Source organism: Vidua chalybeata, chromosome 4 (genome assembly GCF_026979565.1).
Source record: "Vidua chalybeata isolate OUT-0048 chromosome 4, bVidCha1 merged haplotype, whole genome shotgun sequence".
In the NCBI taxonomy this organism is placed as follows: domain Eukaryota; kingdom Metazoa; phylum Chordata; class Aves; order Passeriformes; family Viduidae; genus Vidua; species Vidua chalybeata.
Window position 1 is genome coordinate 70,007,064 of NC_071533.1, and position 17,259 is coordinate 70,024,322.

General features: G+C 48.6%; 1 protein-coding gene across 1 annotated transcript; it reads right to left on the bottom strand.

Annotated features, from left to right (window-relative positions):
- Positions 1-650: 650 nt before the first annotated feature.
- On the bottom strand, positions 651-17,185 carry PANK2 (pantothenate kinase 2). The gene is made up of 7 exons (XM_053941907.1): positions 16,634-17,185; positions 8,525-8,877; positions 7,115-7,368; positions 6,036-6,212; positions 5,673-5,796; positions 4,029-4,154; positions 651-3,196 (listed from the first exon to the last, which is right to left on the bottom strand). Exons 1-7 carry the CDS (start codon positions 16,842-16,844, stop codon positions 3,146-3,148), a joined length of 1,296 nt encoding a protein of 431 aa, XP_053797882.1. The 5' UTR covers positions 16,845-17,185; the 3' UTR covers positions 651-3,145.
- Between the last annotated feature and the right edge of the window lie 74 nt (positions 17,186-17,259).

Sequence of the window (17,259 nt, forward strand, 5' to 3'; positions counted from 1 at the left end):
GGTGGCTCCAAGCCCCGTCCAGCTTGGCCTTGGGCACTTTCAGGGATCCAGGGGCTTCCCCACCCTCACAGGACAGAATTCCTCCCCACTATCCCATCTCTCCCTGCCCCCCGGCAGTGGGAATGTTCCCTCAATGCTCTGTTCACCTTCTCCAGAAGGATCCACAGGGACTGTGCTGCCCTTACAGCCTGTTTTTGGGATGATGAGCTCACTGGGTGACTTCCCACTGCTGGGACAAAGTCTGGATCTCCCACCGAGCTGCACAGAACAGTTATTTTTGGTGCTTCCACCCCACAGCTCCTGCTCTGGATTGATGCTGTACCCTCCTCACTAATCCCATTCATATCCATGATCACTAATTAAGTTTTTCATCAAAGCCAAAACTGCTGCAATATCCCCAGAATAATTAATGCTCTTAAAAAAAAAAAAAATTTCCCCTCCTTTAAAATGTTTTGAAATTCAACTGATTCCCAGAACCTGAAACATGCAGGGAGGGAGAAACAATCAAGGATTGCCCACAATTATTTTCAAGAAGGTAAAAACCAAGTGGGGTCAACCCCGATTTCCCCAGCACATTCCTGCTCATTCCCACCAACATCCATCCCACTGCGCTGGAGCTCCAAGAATGAGACATAAAGCAAACAAAGGGATTGAAGCATATAAAAAATAACTGTAATATTTTATACAAGAAGAAAAAAATAAAGCAGTTTACAAAAAAAAAGGAATAGACAATAAGCCAGGAACTTTGGTGCTGGGATCAGATTGTGCTGGATCTATTCCAAAATCCAGAGAAGAAGGAGTTACACACACTCAATACGGAGTGAAGTGGAAAATCTTGCAGGATGCTGAGCCAAGGGACACCAGTGCCTCAGGGCAGGGACTGCGGTGGGTCAGGCTCTGGGATTGCTGATGGGAATTCCCAGCCCTGCAGAGATTTCCCGCTCTCCACCATGGCAAGGTGGCTTCTGCTCCCAAGGCTGCCGTGTTTAATAAAAGCCAGGCTTTTCCCTCTGATCTCAAGGATTCCCACACCCTCCCCAGCCCAGCCTATCGCTGACCTGTTACATCAAGGAGCCACACACGTCCCAGGCACACAGATAGTCCAAAAAGCCAAAGTTTCTGTGCCTTTTTCATGAGTTTTGGCTCAGCCAGGTGCATGTGTGTTAAATTTCAGGTGGGACAGCAGGAGCTGAGTCCCAAAACCCTTCAGTCAGCACTCTGGAAATGGAGATGTTTCTAATGGAGAGTTTGGGAACCTTTGTGTGATTTCACAAGGAGTGAAGAATTAAATGAGAACTTGAATTCAGCTGATCCCAAACAGGGTGCCCAGAGAAGCTGTGGCTGCCCCTGGATTCCTGCAAGTGTCCAAGGCCAGGCTGGACAGGGCTTGGAGCACCCTGGGCTAATGGGAGGTGTCCCTGCCCATGGCAGGGGTGGAATGAGGGGCTTTGAGGTCCCTTCCAACCCAAACCATTCCCTGAGCTGTATGATCCTGCTCCAGCCCTCAGCCATCCAGTACCACCTTGTGGAACACAGAGCAGGACACAACTGCAACTTGTGTAAGGCTGCAGGAAAAACAAACATTTTCCTCCCCAGCCAGCACAGATCACCTTCCACAGGGGCCCTGTGTTCTTTTCCCTGATTTTACTGTGATCAAATCCCTGGCTGTGTCCACAATCCCAGCTCACAGTCAGCTGAGTTTAGAGACAAACAGCAATCACCCTCTGAATCTGTAGTTTCCTCCCTTTTCAGAGGGAGGTGCCACACAAGGAACCCACCTCGGAGTGCTCAGATCTCAGGATACAGCAAGGGGCAGAGCTGGGCGGGATTCACACAGCAGGGAAGGGCTTGGGGCTGCCCAGCACTTCCAGCCAGGCTCACAAGGGGATCAGAGCTGGAAACTGCTTTCTCTGGGAAGAAACCAGGACTGGAAGGGTGTGTTGGGGTCAGGGTGATGGTCATTCTGATAGCCTGGGATAAACCCTGACACCATGACCTGATCTGAAGGATCTGAAGAGCTTTCCCTGTGCTCCATGGAGCTCCTTGCTGGGAAGCCAGAGCACTTCCAAAGCTGTGTCTCCATGAGCTCACATCCCGAGGGAAGGTGCAGATACCTCGTTGCTTTTCGAGAGCATTTATTGAGCGTGCAGGATCCAGTCCAACCCCCCCATCCCCAGGGTGCAACTTCCACAGGGGCTCCACACTGCAGTATCCTGCTCTCAGGCTGTGTGGCAGCATGCACAGGGAAAAGAGAGAGTACAGCATGCATGGAAAGGGGAGAATTCCCCCAAAACAACAGGAGTGCAGCCATTAAAAATGTAACATGGATTACAGAGATCCAAGTGTGACTGAAGGAAGTGTCTCTTTGGTGGAGTTTGGTAACAGAGAGAAAACCCCAGATAAACAAATGACAAGTATCCCTATTCCATCCTCAAATTTAGATCTCAAGGCTGGAGGCTGACTGACACCCCTGACATCATCCCAAAGGGTGCTGGGACCGTGCAGGAGAGCTGGAGGCCAAAATCAGACTGACCCTGAGGCACAGACCCGTGCTGTGCTGTACTTTCCATCCCTAGGACAGAGACAAGGACGTGGAACAGGGATAAATAAAGCCTGGCTGACAGCACAGCTGTGTCCCAGTGTGGATCCAGGGGGCCATATGGAGTTAGTTACACACACCAGGGCTGTGCTGATGCTCTTCCCCTTTCCCAGACCATTTTCCAGCACATGGAGAACCTCTGATTGTGAACACAGAACTGACCTGGGCACTTGGCACTCCAAGGGAACCCAGTGGAAGGAGCAGAGCGCCCCTGCCCTGCTTTGTCACCATCATTAAACATGGAGTAAAACTAAAAAAAATTGCTCTAAAAAGGGCAATTCCATGTGACTGAAATGCCCCACTGACCTTCCCATACACCCCCATGTCCAGCCAGTGTATTCCAATCACATCCTTTGGAACAAACCTGTGCTGTAATCCCAGATGGATTTCAGCTCTTCCAGACACTCATCCCCCAGTGTCCCCACAGTGGAACAGTCTCAGTGGGGGCTGTGACACGAAACACGGGCTCAGTGACCCCCAAACCACAGGCTCAGTGGCCCAGGGAGTGCCCTGAATCCATAGGTCCAGCACAGATCCTGCATGGAGTCAGGCTGAGTCCAGGAGTCCCAGGAGAGCACCAACTGCGCCGAAGTAACCCTGAGGAGCAGATGGGGACATCTGTGAAAATCCATCAGTGAAAATCCAGGGGTACACACCTGACACAGCAACAGCAATGCCCACGGAATCAGGGAATGGCTGGGGTTGGAAAGGACCATCAAGATATCCAGTGGCACCCCCTGCCATGGGCAGGGACACCTCCCACTGTCCCAGGTTGCTCCCAGCCCTGTCCAGCCTGGTCTTGGACACTGCCAGGGATCCTGGGGCAGCCACAGCTTCTCTGGGAAATCCATTCCAGGGCCTCATCATCCTCACAGGGAACAATTCCTTCCCAATATCCCATCAAACCCTGCCCTTTGGCAGTAGGAAGCCATTCTCCCTTGTCCTGTCATTCCAGGCCCTTTTCGAAGTCCCTCTCCAGCTCTGCTGGAGCTCCTTTAGGCACTGGAAAGTCTCCCTGGAGCCTTCCTTTCTCTAGGCTATTAAACACACAGTGTAGTTTTAACAACATATAAAGGAGAGAGGAAAGACACAATTACAGAGAGGTACATGATAAAACAGAAAATAAAAATAAAATAAATAAAATAAAATTAAATTAAAATAAAAAAATAAAATAAATAAAAATTTTAAAATAAAAGAAACATTATAAAATAAAATAGAATAAAATAAAATAAAATAAAATAAAATAAAATAAAATAAAATAAAATAAAATAAAATAAAATAAAATAAAATAAAGCAAAGCTGTGGCTGTAGCAGCAAAGCCCTGAGCTCCTCCTGTACTGTGTGCACCCAACAGCTCCACGTGGCTGTTTCCAGAGCACTCCAAGGATTTGTATTTTGCCAGGAGACAAATTTTAAAAAGGAATTTTACCTCATGCTCCAAGAAAAGTGCTTTTAACTGTCCCTTTGACCAGTAGTCCAGGGCGTAGGCCAGGAGCCTCATGGAGATGGTGTTGATCCGAAGGAAGTTGCCCACAAACACCACACGGTTGATGTTCTGCAAGTGTTAAGGGGAAAAAAAAAGGAGCATTAAGGGTAAATTCTATTTTCTGCTTGCAGTGATAAAAACTCCACGTGGGGAAGGGTCTGGAGCACCAGGAGCAGCTGCAGGGGCTCAGCCTGGAGAAAAGGAGGCTCAGGGGGGACCTTGTGGCTCTGCACAACTCCTGACAGGAGGGGACAGCCGGGGGGGGGGTCAGGCTCTGCTGCCAGGGAACAGGGACAGGAGGAGAGGGAACGGCCTCAGGCTGGGCCAGGGGAGCTTTAGATTGGATATCTGGGAAAATTTCTTCATAGAAAGGGTTGTCAAGCCCTACCAGTTACCCAGGGTGAATCCCCATCCCTGGAGGGATTTAGAAGCCATGTGGATGTGGCACTTGGGGACATGGTCAGTGGTGGCCTTGGCAGTGCTGGGGGAATGGCTGGACTGGATGATCTCAGAGGAGCTCACCAACCTAAATGGCTCTGGAATTCTATGAATTAAGTTCCTGCTGAAAGTGTCTGGCAGAATGTGCAGAACACCACACACAATTCCATCAGAAAGAAGGACCAGGCCATTTTAAACTACTCTCCTCCTCAGACTCTCCCAGAAATTCCCAGGTCGAACTACAGCCTTTCTAACTCAGGAATTTGGATAGAATAGCTGATTTTCCTACAAAATCCTTATACTGCCTGGGAACACTGATCATGAAGTGCCTCCTGCCTTCCCTCCTCCCAGCTCTGGCCTTTGATTCATCATGAAATAGCTGAGTGACTCTACTGTTAAACTGGGGAGGAAAACTAATTAGGAGCCCATAACCAACACAATTTTTTAAGAAAGAAAAAGACCAATCAAGTAGTGATAATTCTGGATTTAAACCAGACCTCCAGCCTTGCTTTTCCATCTCAAAATAGTTCTGATGCAAGTTCTGAAGCTTTCCTGTTCTCCAACACAAAAATAATTCAGATCCTCCTCTTTTTGAGGAATCAGATCAAGTCTTACCTGGTCTTGCACTCATATCCTTTTGTGGATTTTCCTTCCCTCCCCACATTGATTAACACCTCCCCTGAACTATTCAGGATCCTCTTTTCATTCAGCTGAGCTCCAGAGCAAGGAATTACCAGATATATTTATGAGCAAGGCTGTTCAGGACGTGTCTTGCCTCATTTTGGCTGCAGAGCCAGGAGGATGCTGGATTCCATCAGCCCATCCCATGGAAGCAGGCTCAGGTTGGAGTGCAGAGCATGTCTCTGCTCTTTCATAGCCCTGTACAATGCTGCTTGACATGAATGCAACAAGGCAGCACTGTAAAGAAGCTGAAAGCACAAAGATGCAGCAACGGCCGTGGCAAGAAATCCAGAGCAACTCGTAAAAACAGCACAGGAGAAGATATCCAGTCTACACCCTCTATCTCTCCTTTCCTCCTCTCCCACTGCTTCCCTGAGCTGCTCCCAAAGAGAGGCACACTCCTCAAGCAGGCAGCAGCACACAGGTGATGTTTCAGGCAGGGAGCAAGGGAAGAGATTCCCAAAATACCTCGTTAAGGGCACACATCCGCGCTATGGAGCCGATGTTGTTGGTGATGGTGATTAAAGTGGCTCTGGCCAGGTCCTCCTTGCTGACAGATTCCCTCTTCTCCTTGCTCATCATGTTTCCAAAGCTGTAAAGAGAGATTTGGGGTTAAAGATCCCATCAGAATTCCAGGAGAAAATGGGAACTGCTAATTTAACCAAAGTGATTCATCTTGAAGGACTGATTTCTAACTTCAAAAAGCATTGCTATGCATAACTTAGATCTCTTAGGAGTGCTTGCTCTCCAAAGGCACCTACATCCAGTTTTTCATCCCTGCAGCATCTCCAGGGGAAACAAAACCAAAATGAGAGCCAGGCAGGGCATTACCTGGATGCCACAGCCCAGCCTGGCAGCCCGAAGCGCTCGTAGTCTCCTCCGTAGATGTCCCTCACCAGTTTGTCCACCTTGGTGCTGTCCCCGTGGGATGCCATCTCCAGGGCCTCCTCGAACGTGGAGCAGCCCGTCAGAAGGCAGCAGAGACCAAAGAAGGTTCCCCCTCCAAGGCTGCAAGTAAAGCAAAATGAAAATGAAAGCTCAGATTGTCCAGCTCTGCATCCCAGGTAGCTCAGGTCACCCCATTCCTGACCACTTTTTTTAGGGAAAACCATCTTGGAAAGTCTGTTCCTCTCACATGACCTACAGGCTGTAAGGAATCCCTCACAGGCCATGCTGTGAAATGAGACCTTGATTTTTTTATGTTACACTGTTCACTTTCTTCCCAGCATCCAGAAATATTAATCTTAAAATAAATGTTAGTCCTGAGGGATAACTGGAGTGTCAGGGCAGAGATATCCAAAAGTTGGGAGGAAAACCCTGTCTTGTTCACTTTACAGGGCATAGATGCTACTAATAATGTCTAGTAAGAACTGTACTGAGGGAATTTAAAATTATTATCATTATTATTACTAGTATTACCTTTCAGGGAATCCAAGAAAGCTTAAAGCCACAGAACTCTATGGTTTTGCCAGGACACAAAAGCCACATCTTTAAGATGGGGAGCAAATGGGGAGTGACTGCTATTCTATTATCCCTTCCACCAAAATCTAGGAACTTTTGGAAGCCAGGATGGAAATCTTGACTTTTTGGATCAATGCTAAGAGTTGTTAAGAACCCCAAACTACGTGATCTCATAAAAGAAATAAATAAAGCCCTTAAATTCCTGCAGCAGAGCAACTGCAAAACCAGCTTCGATGGAGACTGGCTGCAGTAAAGACACCAAACCATTGAAATCCAGATCCTCTTTTCCAGGAGGGATCTTTTTTGGCAGGGAGTAACTGCAGTAAGAGCAGGAGCTTGGTCATTCCCCTCACCACCTTTATTGCAGCTTGTCCCTGAAAATGCCATTTACAAAGCCGGAATGTGCTCCAGACCCTAAAATCAAAGTCCCTTTACCCCGCAGCACTCACCTGGTGCCTGTTACCCGTTTATAGTTGTCTTTGGAATAGACAGCCAAAATGCTGACCCCTGAGCCAATGTTCACCAGGAGGAGAGGATAGGGATTCTCCAGGTTGAACGGGAGCTTCTGGCACCTCTCAGCATCCGTGGGGTTCTCAAAGTAGTAACACTCCGAGTGTCCATTGAAGCCCACGGAGTCGATGTACAGCACTCCTTTAACAAGGCAATCCAGCTCATCGAGCTTACAAAGCTCAAGGTCACTCATCTGGTGGGAAGGAAAAAAGAGGAATATTGAAGATTAGCCAGGGATTTGAAGTATTTATGCTCAGGGCTGGAAAAATGCATTCACTGCCAGCTCAGTCCAGCTATGTCCCTGCTCCCTGCAGAGGCTGAGGGAGAATGGAGCACAGGAGAGCACAGGGACTCCTAAGTACAGCAGCCCTCAGGTGAGGAACAGGAGAAAACAATCTGGATCCACAGATGGACACTGAGAGAATTCCAGCAATTCCCACAGCCCTGATTCAGGCCCTGATGCTGAGGCACTGGTGTGAAAAGCCAGGAAAAATGAGGAGGGACTTGCATTGTTTGATCAAAATATCCCACAAAACCCATCCAAAGGAGCATCAAAAAAAAAAGCAAGGAAGTTATAAAATCGTTTTCCTCTCATGTCACTGCCTTGACCACACAAAATTGGTTATTAGGAAAAACTCAACAGAAACGGTTGTGCTGCCCAGGATAGTGGTAGAATCTCCATCCCTGGATGGATTTAGAAGCCATGTGGATGTGGCACTTGGGGACACGGGTCAGTGGTGGCCTTGGCAGTGCTGGGGCAATGGTTGGATCGGATGATCTTAGAGAGCTTTTCACCCTTAATGATTCTCTAAAAGCCTCTTTATTTGCATTTTTCCAAGCCCTGACTGAAAAAATATTTACCACACATTTTTCACCTTGAACAAGGATCCCACTCAGAATGAAGCCACATGATGATGTCCAACCCCAACTATGAACTTCCTAACAGTTACATTTACCACCAAATATGCCTGAACCTCAATCAGCTCATTCACACAGGTGTTAGAAATGAAACCAGACGAGCAAAGGAAGAAAATAAAGCAGGAGAATGACAGCAATGAGTTAAAAAAAAAAAAAGACTGAGATTAGCATAAGAAGAGATTAAAAATAGAGAGGAAGAGGTGCAAGAAAGATCATTAGCGAACAATTTCAGAGTTACATTCAGGGCAGGAATTGTTTTAATTTGGAGATGCCAACTTGACTCCACATGCCAAGATTAACTGGAAACAGGGACAGCACCAAAACGAAGATTTAGAGAAATTTTAGAGCGTGCAGAGTAAAGTTTCTAGTTTGAAGCTTTCAAAGAAACGTCACTACCAGATCCTAATGGTATAGAAGCCAAAAATGCCTACTGTGCGAAAGTCCTGCTCAAATTTGTACGCTCCACCTCCCGTGGCACATAAGGTAGTATGGAGGCTCGAGAAGTGCTTTTCGCTTCCCATTTGGATAAAAGCAGGCATGTCATGAGTAGGAAAGCGTATAAAGTGCAGATTGCCTTTACGTCCACACAGGGTAAGGTCCTTGAGCTCAAGGTGCACATCCCGAATGCCTGTGGAGCCATAGGCTACGTTTGATGTCAGGTATTTGCGGATGCTTTTGAGGTTTTCCACTTCTTCCTCTTCCTCTTCGGCCGTGATGTCCTTGGGTTCAAAATAAACCAGTTTGACCAAGGTCCCTCCGATGTCCAAGCCAAACCAGGGAAAGACTGGAGAGAGAAGACAAGAGAAAATGAGACAGGGTATGGCAAAGCCATAGCACGAGCACCTTTGAACTTGATGGTCTTTAAGGTCCCTTCCCACCTATGTGATTCCATTGAAAACAGCTTTCATTGAATTAATTAATTAATGCAGTTCTCTAAGGACACACGTGATCTCTCCATTTTCAGGAATCCTGTCTTTGACAAGAGACTCCTCCAACATGAGCCCAGCTCCTGCTCAGAGATCCCTCATGTTGGAATATTTGCTGTACAACACTCAAACACTGACATCCCTCCCCACAGGTCTGACAGCTTCCACAGCCCTGCCAGATCCTGCTGCAGGTTTAATCCCCAGCTATTCCTTTTTCCCAAGTTCTGAACCAGAGCCAGAGCCACGGATAACACCAGTGCTTTTACATCAAAGGGATGTACAAGCGTTCCCTAATTACAACACAGAGCTGAGGTAGACAAGTAATCTAAGATGCCGCAGGGAGACAAAAACAAATGTCTAATTGGATTATTTTATTAGTCAAATTCCCCCGTGGTACAAAATATGCATCAGTGTCAGGCCCAGCAACATTTACAGCTGTGTTAGATAATGAGCTTCTTGGAAAAGATCAAGAGAAACCCCTGATCTGATGGAATCGGCGATTAGAGCTGGGAACTGGAACAGATTAATATCACTATTAATGAGCTAAAGGAGAGGCTGGAGCTAATGAGATGCACAGGATCCAGAGCAAAGGGAAAAATGAAGCCACATGTTAGGGCTTATGGGAACAGGATTCAATCCTTATGGTAGCTTCCAGAAGAAAAAAAGGAACTTTTAGAAAATAAACCTGAATAATGGAATCATAAACATTGGAAAAGACCTCCACAACCCCAACCATTAACCCAGCACTGCCAAGGCCACCACTGGTTCACGTTGCCAAGTGCCACATCCACATGGCTGTTAAATCCCTCCAGGGATGGGGACTCCAACACTGCCCTGGGCTGCCTGTTCCAATGCTTGACCACTCTTTTGGGGTGGAAACTTTCCCAATATCCAACCTAAAGCTCCCCTGGCCCAGCCTGAGGCCGTTCCCTCTCCTCCTGTCCCTGTTCCCTGGAGCAGAGCCCGATCCCCCCGGCTGTCCCCTCCTGTCAGGAGCTGTGCAGAGCCACAAGGTCCCCCCCGAGCCTCCTTTTCTCCAGGCTGAGCCCCTTTCCAGCTCTCTCAGCTGCTCCTGGGGCTCCAGACTCTTCCCCTGTTCTGCTCCCTTCCCTGGACACATTCCAGCATAGATGTTACATAAAGTTCATTTGGAAAACAGGATCTTGGGTTTTAGTAAAATTCCTTATCTGCAAACAGATAAGGGTGGAACATGAAGAAGCCCTCATTCCTCTCCCTTTAGAGCAAGAATCCCTCGTGCCAGGCTCTTCAGGGAACAATCTTTGCACAGGCAGCAGCCTGACGAGTCGGAGGACACATTCTCTCCTAGGCAGATTTATCTGGTAGCTGTACAGGCCCTTCCAAAGCTTTCCAGCTCCCAGGAGCTGCTGGCATCAGCAGCTCCCCACAGTATTTTTAATCCACCAAGTTATTTTTATATATTTCCACAGAGGCCACCCCCAATCATCACCAAAGGAAATCTTGAAAGAAGATGCAAGCTCTATTTTCGGAGACACATCCAAACCCCAATCACTCTCCATTTTGGAGGCATTTACTTCAAACAAGAAGAGACACAAAAATAACTTTTCATGAATGAGAGGGAAAGGAATCTGAATGGCAGCACAACAGAGGGAGGGAGCATGAGCAATCCAAGGACTTCTACACAGGCAGACAGTGGTATGACAATGGGGAAAGGTTTTAAACTAAAAGGAGACATTTACATATTAGGAAGAAATTTGTCTCTGTGAGGGTGGTGAGACCCTGGCACAGAGAAGCTCCCCCTGGATCCCTGCAAGTGTCCAAGGCCAGGCTGGATGGGGCTTGGAGCACCCTGGGATAGTGGGAGGTGTTCCTGTATCCAAGACAGGGGGATTGGAAGCAGATGGTCTTTAAGGTCGCTTCCCACCCAAACCATTCCACGATTCTGTGATTTCTGGAATGCATTTGTTCCTGTCAGAACATGTCATTTGATTTCTGCATTCTGAGGTCCACTGGGGTTTTTTTTAAAGCATCCCCACCACTGCATTTAGACAACAATCTTCCCCCACACTCCTTCTGCCAGGCTACACAGGGCTAAAAATGGGGAGAGAGCAGAGGCTGGGGACTCGGAGATGGCCTCACTGATGTGCAGGAAAGACAAATATCCAAAACCACCGTGCTCTGAAGCCACAAGCCTGAAAATGCCACAGGGGCTGCTCCATCACAGGCTAACAGACTCCCACTTGCCAGCACTCAGCTGGTAGCACATGCACAGCTTCAGTAAAATAACATATTTGTTTTGAAGTTGGTAGTGAAGCTCACAAACTCCTACACTCAGCGACACAAACCTTCCAGATTTCAGTTTAGGCAGCTTTCCTGGTCACAAAAAACAGAGCAGCTTCTTAGAAATTTCATCCCAAACCCAGTACCATCAAGACCTTCCATCTTTTATTATACATAAATTTAGTTTTTATTTGGGCAGAACATTAGGCATGGAGTTAAACCACACCAGTTATCTGTCTTACCAGGAACAGGAAAACAGGAATGATGCCAGCAGAGCTGGGAGTAACTGCAGTCAGGCTGGGCTCAGGGTCATTATCACCACTCAGCACTGGCCCTAAAAAGAAAATCCAACCCCCTGAGGTGGGACACAACTTCCGACCAGAGCTGGCTCACACCTCCCAGTGGCACCAGCTGGAAAAGCTCCACACGGAGCAGCTGGTGCTCTCCATCTGCCAGCAGCTCAGCTGTACCTTCCCTAAGTCACCAGGGATAAATTCAAAAAGACAGACTATTAAGGTAATTACCTTACCCCAAATGATTGTTAATTATGGAGCCCTCATTATATACATCCCAGCCACAGGTTAAGAATCCAAGGAAGAAGTGTGTGAGCTCAAAATTAAGTACTTCTTTTCCAGGCTGTGAAGGATTCCCTATGCAGTAACACCTGTTGGAGAACTCAATCCATTACAGGGACAAAACTTCCCTATAAACCCTTTTTTGTAGGAAAGGGGAATGGCACACAAACAAGAGGAGGAAACTATTCCAAGGACAAGAAGAACTGGGGATTTTTGCCTGAGACTTACAGGAACATGCAGGGCAGCAACAGCTCTTCCATGTCTGAGAACTAGAAAAATCCAAGGGAGGGAGGAGGAAGCTCTCCTGGATCAATGCCATCACCATCTGCCACCAAGATTTCTCCTGAAACACTGATTTTTTTTTTTTTTTTCCCCAGCAGATGAAAGCCACCCAGAGATTTCTCCCTTTTAAGCCTCTGAAGCAATTTTTCCAAGAGAGCTGCCACAGATCTCCAGGAGCAGCAGGAGAACTGCTGGCATCCAGGAGCTCTCTGGGCATCCCCGAGGCTGAATTTGCTCAGTCAGAAGGTTCTGCTGGAATAACCAGACAGGAGCAGGAGATGCAAACACTGCCTCTCATCACCTCCTCCCTGCTGCTACTTGGAGCTCTCTGCGAGGGAAGAGCCTCGCAGGTCTCCTTTCCAAGTGCTCACCAGCCGCAGAACAACGGGAAGGATGGCAATGATGGTCCACCACTGGATGGACCTCTGGGCTCTCCTCCTGCCCAGCACCTTCTGGGAAGCATTTAATTGTTCCTTGGGTGTTTGGGCATTTCCAGGAAAGGCAGGAAATCCTCAGCTCCAAACCTCCTGCAATCTGTCTCTTTACAGAAACTCTGTTGTTTTTTAGAGGATGAGAACCATGAAGCTCATTCTCGGTGAGCTGGGCAGAGAAGCTGTGGCTGCCTCATTCCTGGCAGGGTCCAAGGCCAGGCTGGAACAACTTGTACTAATGGAAGGTGTCCATGCCCTTGGCAGGGGGTGCAATGAGATGGTCTTGAAGGTCCCTCCCAACCCAAACCATTGGCCTGACAAAGTTTTGCTTTCCTTGAGCAATTTTAAAAGCAGCTCTCTCCATATATTTTCACATAAACAGTTCTTTGTCTTAAAAACAAACCTTCTTCTCAAGGGCAGATCTATGGATATGCAGCAACAAACAGAAGACTGGTCTGCCAACAATGTTAAGGGCTCACAGGTCTGACTAAACAATCCCAGAGAAGCTCCAGGATACTTTGTGTGCCCACAGCAAAAGCTGCCACCCTCCCTTCAAATCCCTTTTGCAGTCAGACTGTAAGATCTTCAGGACAATAAAAAGAAATTGCCTTTATCTGATATGTAAATTACTTCATAAAACTGGACACTGTGTAAATAAAAAAGCTCTCAACAGACTTATTCTGGAAGCTGTAGAACTGTCAAGATCAAAGAGGTGATATAATTAAAGATCTCCATGGTGGATTTTCATCACAAAACAAGCAGCTCGAGTTGTATTTCAGTGTGATCCTTAACTTCTGAGCCAGTTATATCAGCAGCTGAAAAGATTAGTCTGATGATTTAGTTCAGTGTGTGACAGCACCTCTAGGCTTACTCTGAAATATTCAATATTATATTTTAATAGTGTTACACCATGCTAGAAATTTTACAGCTGAGAAAAAAATACAATTCATTAGCATTTAATATGAAGTGACACTAAGTCTACATCTCCTCCAATCCCTAAAAACAGGCTCTGATAGGAATTCATATTTCATATACCATTCCAAAACAGAAAAGGATATTTAAACATCAAAGCTTAAATTTTGTACTACCAAAGAGGTGACAAAACAGCATTTTATTTTTACCTTTTCTTGGATTCTTTGTAAATTGAAAATTTAAAGTCGTATGTCCATTATTTATTTGCCTGATCCTGACAGAAGACACTAAAACTTCCAAAAAAGGCATCAGTTGAAGAGAAATAATATTTTTCTCAGGGAACAAACAAACAAGCTACAGAAGGGAGAAGCACATTTTGCTCACTAGGGAAATAACCTAAATTCACCTCTGTTGAATACCCCAAGATTTCAGGATGAGCAGGGAGTGAGTAGAGGAAGGGGAAAGCTGATGAACTGAAACACTGATCTCCTATAAAAAAGATTCATTAAAAAAACATTCCCCTGCTCATTATGGCCATCATCAGGTTTCTGCCTGGCACTTCACCCTGCCCACAGCCACAGCTCCCTTAAGAACCATGGAGGGAATATCCTCCTTACTCATCTGGAGTCTTCCCAGTCCAATTTTTAATTATGGATTTCAATAATGGCACTGATAATGCAGTACCAGAAGGGAATTTTCCTTTATTGTTCCTGAAACTGATAAAGTTTTTGTGTATGACATGTCTGCCTACACTAATAACCCTGTCAGACTCCCCTTCCCAATGTAACACTCCAAAGCTTCAACAATGTCCATGTTTTCAGGGACACTTCTCAGTCCCTCCTGAGAGCAACAGTGTCCTTGACTTCTCCCTCTTCTGCCAGGAGCACACAGAAAATCCCAGTGTCTGCAGTAAAGCCCCTCGAGCACACCAGGAAACATTCCACAGAATCATTCAGGCTGGAAAAGACCTCCAAGATCAATTCCAACTGTTACCACAGCACTGCCATTTTCACCCCTAATCCAAGTCCCCAAGCACCACTTCCACATGACTTTCAACAGGGAATTTAAATTTCCAGGGCATTTAAAAGCCCAAGGTGCATGAAGGCACACAGCTGGTATACCGGGTGCAGAGTTTATTTCAGATCTATCCCAAATCCAATCCTCTTCCCTGCTCTCTGCAGTGAGACAGCCCTGACTGTGCATTACAGGCTCAGAGGGCTGAGGAGGAAGGAGGATCACGAGTCTGCCAAAATCCTTTCATTCCTGGGGAAGTGGGGCTCATCTGCCAGGGCATCTGCCAGCACAGCCAGGCAAGACAAGCCTCAAGGTCACCCAGCTCGTTTGCCACATGCCAGCAGCAGACAAGTGGGAGCTAAAGTAGGACATTTTTGATCCCACATCCATTAACTGCTTTCCTTTCATTTTGGCTTGAGTCTTCCTTAAGGTGGGATGGAGCATTTTAACTCCAAAACATGACTGATTGTGACATCAGGCATTGTCCCTGCTAAGGGACGCACTTGCTCCAGCACACTTCTCTTCCACTTACCACAAGAATAATTTAGGAAAACCAGACTACATTGTAATCCCAAATCCCACCACGGTGACCTTCCAGACTCGATCCAAACCCTTTTTTGAAAGCTGCCAGAATACCTGTTTTCCTTAAAGTATCCCATGCCACTCTCAGCATCCAGGTTTAATCCACATTTTCCAGAGAAGACACAGAAACTGCTCTGAGCAAGGCAGAGGAGAATTATCACCTAACGCAGAGCTCTGAGTCCTCCCTCATTTTCGTACCAGAGATCTCCTTCATGTCCCTGCAGCCTTTTAACAAGTCCCTAATTAACAACCTCACGGACCCCTATTCCTATTTTTCACACTAAGGGCAGAAGGGAAGCTGCTTTTTTACCAGCAACCAAAAAAAAGAAGAGCAGGAACATTTAAAACTTCCCATAAATATGGTACCAACAGTGTCTCAGCACTGCCAGTCACAGCCGAGGTGCAGCAGAATCCTGATCCCTGTTTTCAGCCCAGATTCCTTGCTCACACCTTTTTTAACAGCTGTGCAGGTACCAAGGAATTGCACCGAGGCTGTTTCATTGTCAGGGTATGGCAATTTCCTTCCAGGAGGAAGGACTCCAGCAGAAGTCAAGGAATAATCCCTCGGTTATTCCTCAAATATGGCTGAAGTCAGGGACAGCCACGGCACCTGCACAGCAGCTCCTGCTGCTCCCAAAATGAAGGCTGCCATCCATTTTGCTGTTTCCAGTTAGACATTTACAAACATGGTTCTAGGGATTTTTTTTTCCCTTAGAAAGCCTGGTTTGATCTGTGTCCAGCTCCTGTCAAACCTGTCGGGTTCTTCCCTCCCAAAATTTAAACTATTCCCTTTGCTCTCTCATTGCTTTGCTTTCACAGTTACCAGTCCAGCCTCACAACCTCAAACCCTGGTCCCTCCATCTGTCCTGCTGTGCCCTTTTCCTCACATTCTGTCACCAGGTGCCTTCCCTTCCTTCCTATCCAAGGTCCCCAATTTGGGAACCTCAGCATCTGCAACAGCCCCATCAGGCAGATGTCACCTCACCCTAGACCCCCTAGAGCTCCTGGAGTTCAGCTTGTCCCACCCTTCAGCCCAACCTGCTGAGCCCACGTCCCTGTCCCACCGTGCTGTGCCCATGCCATCACCCCAATGTGCTGTTCCCAAGTTGATGACGCTGGACAATTTTTACCCCACCGTGTCCCTCCGTGCTGTCCCCACACCGGCCATGCTGGACAAGTCACCACTGCCCTGCGTCCCCATCGCGTTCCAGACTGGCCATGCTGTGCACACGCCATCACCCCACTGTGTTGTCCCCAGACTGCCCACGCTGTACAAATCCTCACCCCACCGTGTCCCCGCCGTGCTGCCCGTGCCGTGCCCATCTCACGCCCCCCCCCGCGCTGTCGCAGTGTCCCCATCCCTCCCCGCTGCTCCCCCGTGTCGCCCCCCGGCCCCACCTCCCCAGACCACGCCCCTGCAGCCCCACCCACCTCAGCCCCGCCCACGCCGCTCATTACCATAAGCCCCGCCCCTTTCCCCAGCCCATCCTCTGGGCCCCCCCCGCTTCTCTCCCCCCCCCCACCCCGCCTCGCTGCCGTTCCCGCTCCCCCGCACTCACGCGGGCGGTTCTTGCGGACCGAGTCCCGCCGCTGCCGGCTCACGGACCCGCCGCGTTCGCGGGGCTGCGGACCCGCCGCGCTGTCCGCGCCCGCCGCGCCGCCGCTGCTCCGCCGCCGCAGCTGGGAGGGCCCGGCGTCCGCACCGCCGCCCCGCCGCCGCGGCTTCTTCTCGTCCTCCGCGCCATCGCCACAGCTGCGCGGCGGCTCCATCGGCAGCGCGGCCCGGCCCCATGGGCCGCCCGGCCCCGCTCCGGCGCCGCTCAGCCGCCACCGCCGCAGCCACCGCCCCCGGCGCGCCTGCGTCGCACGGCCCCGCGGGGCGGGACACCCCGTGAGGCGGCCGCCAATCCGCGCCCCCCGCGGCGCAGAGCGACAGGAGGATGCGCCAATGGGAGGCCGGTATTGCTCGGCAGCGGGGAGCCGGCCCCGCCTCCTGCTCTCGGCGCGTAGAGTGACAAGCGCGGCTGCCCAATCGGAAGCGTGCGCCCGGGTGAGGCGGGTCGATATGCGGCAGCTCTGGCCTATGGGCTTCCTCTGGGGCGAGATTGACAAGGCAAGTGCCCAATGACCGAGAGAGCTGTCCGGGTGGGGCGGGAGAAGGCGCGGTGATTGACAGCCGGGTAAC

Excerpts from the sequence above, each read along its gene's own strand:
- PANK2 (XM_053941907.1), bottom strand. The coding sequence starts at position 16,844 with ATGGAGCCGCCGCGCAGCTGTGGCGATGGCGCGGAGGACGAGAAGAAG. Across the intron at positions 8,878-16,633 it reads GGTCCGCAAGAACCGCCCGC|TCTTTCCCTGGTTTGGCTTG; the intron begins GTGAGTGCGGGG and ends TTCTCTCTCCAG. Across the intron at positions 3,197-4,028 it reads CACTTTTCTTGGAGCATGAG|GGTTACTTCGGCGCAGTTGG; the intron begins GTAAAATTCCTT and ends TCTGCTCCTCAG.